This window comes from Camelina sativa, chromosome 14, assembly GCF_000633955.1.
Source record: "Camelina sativa cultivar DH55 chromosome 14, Cs, whole genome shotgun sequence".
NCBI classification, from domain to species: Eukaryota; Viridiplantae; Streptophyta; class Magnoliopsida; order Brassicales; family Brassicaceae; genus Camelina; species Camelina sativa.
Window position 1 is genome coordinate 6,754,394 of NC_025698.1, and position 5,257 is coordinate 6,759,650.

Below are 5,257 nucleotides of genomic sequence, written 5' to 3' on the forward strand. Positions count from 1 at the left end.
AAAAAAAAAAAAAAAAAGTTAGCTCTACTCATAAAAAATTGAAGTCAATATATATATGTGTGTAAATTGTTATCGATCTTACGATGAGCATTGTCGGTAATATATGTGGCGGTCTGTGTGTAATATCGACATTTTAAAGAAAACCTCTGCGACCTTACAGTTATTTGAAGTGCCAATTATAGTTTTAATATTACCTTTTTAGAAAATTGACTTTTGCATTCTCTGAACTATTTTAGTCTACAACAACCTGATAGATAAAATAATCACCACTAGAAGTTTCTTAGCCCGAATTCTACGTAGAATATACTAGTATTATATTAGTAGGTCTAGAATAAAGTTGATTCTGTTGATCGAAGCCAATGATCTTTTTTTTTTTTTTTTTCTTCCTTTTGGATCAGTCTTGACTTATTTATGTAAACCCAAACCCACAGTTTCATTCTGAAAAGTTATAAAAACGGCCTTGGTTCTCCAACGGAAACATTAATATAGAACCTAGCTACAATAAAACTTACAAAATCTCAAAGAACTTGGCATTGATTGGTTCTACAAGAAAGGGATTATATCTGCATTCACTTTTTTGGGGTCAACGGTGTGTCACATGATTGTATATAGGAATTATTTGAATACGTGACCATGTCTTATTTTCTTATCAACTAAATTAAGATTTTCTTATTGAATGAATGAGGAGGATTGAGGAATACTTGACAAATTCTATAAGGAATAACTCAACGGTCAATAATTTTCAAACCGTACAACTAGGACTACAACATATATTTATTCAACATTTATGTACCTGACAATTAATGGTCAACCACGTTTATACATGTTTCTTCAAATATTCCGATCCTCAAACCAAACGTTTATATTAGTGAAAAAAGATCAAGTGTTTACTTATTTTAAAGAATCGAATTTTTTTTCATAGTTGTATCTTGCCGTTAATTCACTTCTAATTAATAGAAAAATGTTGTTTATAAAAAGAAAATTAGCCTATCGACTTTATTTAAATAATACTCAAAAATGTATCAAGTTTTTTTTTAAAACTAAACAATGGCTTTCAAAAATTATATATAAGTGACAGTTAAAAAGCACAAAGAGAAAGAATCTAAAAAGAGTAACGAAAGTGATGAGTTTTGAACTGATCATAGGATTAAAACAACATACTGTATGATGATGATGATGATGAAAAGCTGTATTATTTGGAGTTAATTGACTCGGTTTTAAACTAGTTAATCAAACAACAGACAACTTGTTTACATTAGGAATTAGTAATAATCTATGTTGTCAATAATAAGACTACTAGATATGCAAATACTAAAAAGAAACAAAAGAATAGTACTTTAGTTTTAAGATTGCAACTAGGAGAGCCGTTATACTCTGGTCAACGGCTATAACTAACGGAGCCGTTAAGTCTTTTTCAGACGTCGTTCTCCCTCTCTCTCTCTCTCTCATCCGCTATAAAAAGCGTTTTCCCCCAGTAACGTCTTTTCCGGGAAAATAATATAATTTGCCATAGAAAAAAAAAAAGTTTCTCTCATCTCTTCTTCCCGATAAAATATTTTCTTGGACTTCTTCTTTTTCTTTGGGGGTCTCTGCTAACATTTCTCCTCCCGATCTTTTTCAGCTCAGGTGAATTTTTCTCGATTCAACCTCTCCTCCATTTTTCCGATCTCGGCGTGATCCTTGATTTTTTTTTTTTAATCGGATTTTTTTTAGCTCATGATGTCTGATTAGAGTGAACTTTGTTTATTTTTTTTGTATTTAGGGATTTCATATTTGGTTTTCGGAAAACACTGAGATGAGTAATCACATGGTTCTTCTCGCGGAGGATAGTGTAATTGATATCCACGACGGAGTTACTACGGAGGAGGAGGAGGAGGAGGAGGAGGAGGAGGATTCACTGATTTCGTTGGCGGAATGCCGTATTTGTCAGGAGGATTGTGCTATTGAGAATCTTGAGAGTCCATGTTCTTGCAATGGTACTTTAAAGGTACTTTTTTTTTTTTTTTTTTTTTGCATTTGTTCATAATGATGGTCACACTAGGAAAAGCTGAGAGTATTTTGACTGATTCAAGTTTTATGTGGTGTTGATCAGTATGCTCACAGGAAATGTGTTCAGCGTTGGTGCAACGAAAAGGGAAACACTTTATGTGAGATCTGTCATCAGGTATAGTATATATACACCTTTTGTTGTTGTCTTTTAGGATTTAAGAGATGTGTGATGAAATTACTAGAAACTGAGCCTTGATCAGAGCTTTAAAGATGAGGCAATTGAAGAATGCATTTGTGACTAGTTTAGGATCATTTCATTTCTTATGCAGAGATATTTAGATGATAATGTATGGCTTAATAACAGTTTTATCTTGATGATTGAGAATTTGATTCAATATTAACACCCTTTTAACTTCTCTTTTCCCAGCCATACCAAGCTGGATATACATCTCCACCACCTCCACCTCAATCTGAAGAAACTACTATTGACATTGGGTAATGATCAGTTCCATGGTTCTGTCATACAACTTAAAGGTTTGGTTTTTATGACTTGTAATTGTTCTGAACTTATTTTCCTCTGTCTTTTTAAGTGGAGGATGGAGAATCTCAGGTTTGGATTTAAACGATCCACGCCTCCTGGCAATAGCTGAAGCTGAACGCCAGATTTTAGAAGCAGAGTATGATGAATATACAGCTTCAGATACCACTGGAGCTGCATTTTTCCGCTCAGCTACTCTAATTGTGAGTCTCTAAAAGCTTCTCAACAAGTTTCATCAACCACTTTCGAGTTTTTACCAAGTTCTCTTAACATTCCTCTTCTCTTTTTGCAGTTGATGACTCTTCTTCTATTGCGACATGCACTGACTATACCTGATTATTCAGATGGTGAAGATGATCCTTCCTCAATACTTTCTGTATGTTCAAATCAAGTTCTCACTTCTTCTTCTTCTTCTTTCCGGGCATATGCTGGAAGTTTCATCAAAGTCCTAACTCTTAAACCTCAAAATCTGTTTTTGCAGCTTTTCTTACTCCGAGCTGCCAGTTTTCTTCTTCCTTGCTACATCATGGCATCAGCCATCAGTATCCTGCATCGGCGTAGACAAAGACAGGAAGCAGCAGCCTTGGCCACTCGATTTGCGTTGGTGCTCAGCTCGCGGCAACCTAGAGCCGTGATTAATTATTTGTCAATGGAGCCGTGATGTAATAGTTTTTACACCAAAAGTTTCAGAGGTATATGCTTTTCAATGATTTCATCAGGGAAAGATTCATGAATTGCTGCTGTTAAGAGAGTAGGTTGCAGTAAGTGGAGAGATGAGAGTATTCATTGAATCAAACCTCTTCTTTTCACTTTATGCAGAGCAATTGACTCTGTCCGTTTCTGATGAAATGATTGAAGAATCATATGTGGTGTGAAATTATTAACCAAGATCCAATAGCAACAGGACTATCCTTCTGAATTGGCTCACAACAAGGAGTGTCCTAACTTAAGTTTCTTTCAAGTATTAGAATCTAAGAAAGATTCTGTGTATCTTAAATTAAGAGTTTCTGTTCTTGGTGCAATTTCCCTAGATTGTAAAAGCCGAGAGACATATTTTGTAATCTGTGTAAATAAATTTGTTTTCTCTATCATTTTAGTCATACGATACTGTCATGATGTGGTGGCAATAAGGCTAAGTATCACATATAACTCGACCAAAACCCAAATTGCATAAAGTATAAATTATTTTCTCGAATACATAAGCTTACTACAACCGATTACATAATGAAGCTTTTTGATGTTAACTGCGGACAGAACAAAGAGTAAAGCTTAAAGCTAGTTTGCCTGCAATAGTTCCTTAATGTCATACCCTTGGATCTACAAAAAAAAAAAGGAAAAGACAAACATAAGTTAAGAGTTGATCGGTCCTTTTAACGTTGTAGTGATAGTGAGAGAGTTTTTAACCTGAAGAAAAGTGAGTAGCAAAATAACTCCTGAGTTCCAAATACCGTGTATGACCATTGGGGTAATGAGATTGCGAGTTTGTGCATATGATAATCCCAAAACACTTCCTAAACCCAAAGGAAAAAGAAAGATACTTACAGAGATGTTTATAACCATGAGAAGATGCTAATGCTATTGTTTTGAGTTATGTTATACCTAGAATAAACAGCTGTGGGAATTCACCGGGTGTGAGATGAGCAAGGGCAAACGCAGCTGAGCTGATGATAATTGCTATTGGGGTTGGGACCCTGAAATGCCGAGAAAAAACAAAATGTAGAAAGCTGTTGTCCAGAACCAAATGAGAAGAAGACAAGAGGTTTTACCATTTGGTAAGAGAGACCATGAAGAATCCACGAAAGACAGTCTCCTCAAGAAGTGGGGCAAGGATTCCAGTTATGCCCACTAAGCTTAAGGTGCTGTAAAATCACCATGTACAATGTGATCAGAATCCTAGTATTAATGCTCATCCTCGTTTCTATTGCTTTGCGGGAAATACCTGATGCTTGAAGATCCAATTAATGGAAGAAGCTTCATCAAAGAGTCTACCTGAAAACATCACACTAGGCCTCATTACTATTATTCATCAGATATTTCAGAAAATTACATAATATCTGGTAGTGAATCCTGCTCCTAACCTCCCTCTCGGGTGCCTCTGTCCTGAACAAGGATAAAGCAACACCTGTTAACGCAATAGCACCAACGGCACCAACTAGACCGATTCCACCCCACACGAGCCATCCTTTTTGCAGGTTGAAGGGTTGTCTCAAATCTGAAGATTGAACGAAAGGTCAAAATGCCAATAAAAGAACAAACCATGCAAGACAAATGCCGAATAAAAAGAAGAGCAAAATACCATAGCGAAGAATATCTTCAGGAAGTGGCTCGAAGGTTTTGGCAACAGTGAATATGACAGCAAGCACCACTGCAGTTGTTAAGCTGCAAAGTATTTAGATAAAGTCATTCAACATAAGGCATTTCAAAAACACTCAAGAAAGAACTAACTTTACAAAGTAAAATAATCAGCTAAAGCAGTGAGATTCTATAATACTGTAAGTTAAAAAAAAGAGCTACGACTGTGAGTATGTAACTGGAATACACAAAGAATAGAAGTTTTGGTACCCTTGATCCAGGAACAAAATTTCCGCCTTATCGTCCAAACTCAGTTTCTCAGCATCAATTCCTAAAAACGGTATGACTGCCATCTCGGTTAATCCTGTCAAAACAAAACTGCCTGGGAACACAATTAATCTCACTCCCCCATACATCAAAATAGTTAAGAACTTGAGA

The 5,257-nt window shown here is 35.7% G+C and overlaps 2 protein-coding genes across 6 annotated transcripts in view; one reads left to right on the plus strand and one right to left on the minus strand.

Annotated features, from left to right (window-relative positions):
* Positions 1,509-3,615, plus strand: LOC104740089. 2 transcript variants are annotated; one of them, XM_010460612.1, is made up of 8 exons: positions 1,509-1,626; positions 1,763-1,987; positions 2,093-2,164; positions 2,417-2,484; positions 2,580-2,730; positions 2,820-2,903; positions 3,009-3,219; positions 3,347-3,615. In XM_010460612.1, exons 2-7 carry the CDS (start codon positions 1,796-1,798, stop codon positions 3,186-3,188), a joined length of 747 nt encoding a protein of 248 aa, XP_010458914.1. In that variant the 5' UTR covers positions 1,509-1,626; positions 1,763-1,795; the 3' UTR covers positions 3,189-3,219; positions 3,347-3,615. The 2 variants fall into 2 exon arrangements, with proteins under 2 accessions (XP_010458914.1, XP_010458913.1); XM_010460611.1 differs by having other exon boundaries at positions 3,009-3,613.
* LOC104740091 overlaps positions 3,674-5,257 on the minus strand; it is a 7,836-nt gene continuing 6,252 nt past the window's right edge. For 2 of the 4 annotated variants that reach the window (XM_010460617.2, XM_010460616.2), the window contains exons 3-10: positions 5,090-5,197; positions 4,824-4,906; positions 4,606-4,739; positions 4,467-4,516; positions 4,294-4,386; positions 4,127-4,218; positions 3,932-4,038; positions 3,674-3,844 (exon numbers count right to left, since the gene is read on the minus strand). In XM_010460617.2, coding sequence (XP_010458919.1) covers positions 3,803-3,844; positions 3,932-4,038; positions 4,127-4,218; positions 4,294-4,386; positions 4,467-4,516; positions 4,606-4,739; positions 4,824-4,906; positions 5,090-5,197 — 709 coding nt within the window. In that variant the 3' untranslated portion in view covers positions 3,674-3,802. Of the gene's footprint in view, positions 3,845-3,931; positions 4,039-4,126; positions 4,219-4,293; positions 4,387-4,466; positions 4,517-4,605; positions 4,740-4,823; positions 4,907-5,089; positions 5,202-5,257 lie in introns of all 4 variants that reach the window. The other 2 variants (XM_010460619.2, XM_010460618.1) reach the window with 1 other exon arrangement.

What these genes read in the sequence shown, in the direction of transcription:
- LOC104740089 (XM_010460612.1), top strand. Translation starts at nt 1,796, where the DNA reads ATGAGTAATCACATGGTTCTTCTCGCGGAGGATAGTGTAATTGATATC. An exon ending in CTTGCAATGGTACTTTAAAG is followed by an intron (nt 1,988 to 2,092) that starts GTACTTTTTTTT and finishes GGTGTTGATCAG; the next exon opens with TATGCTCACAGGAAATGTGT. An exon ending in GAAACTACTATTGACATTGG is followed by an intron (nt 2,485 to 2,579) that starts GTAATGATCAGT and finishes TGTCTTTTTAAG; the next exon opens with TGGAGGATGGAGAATCTCAG.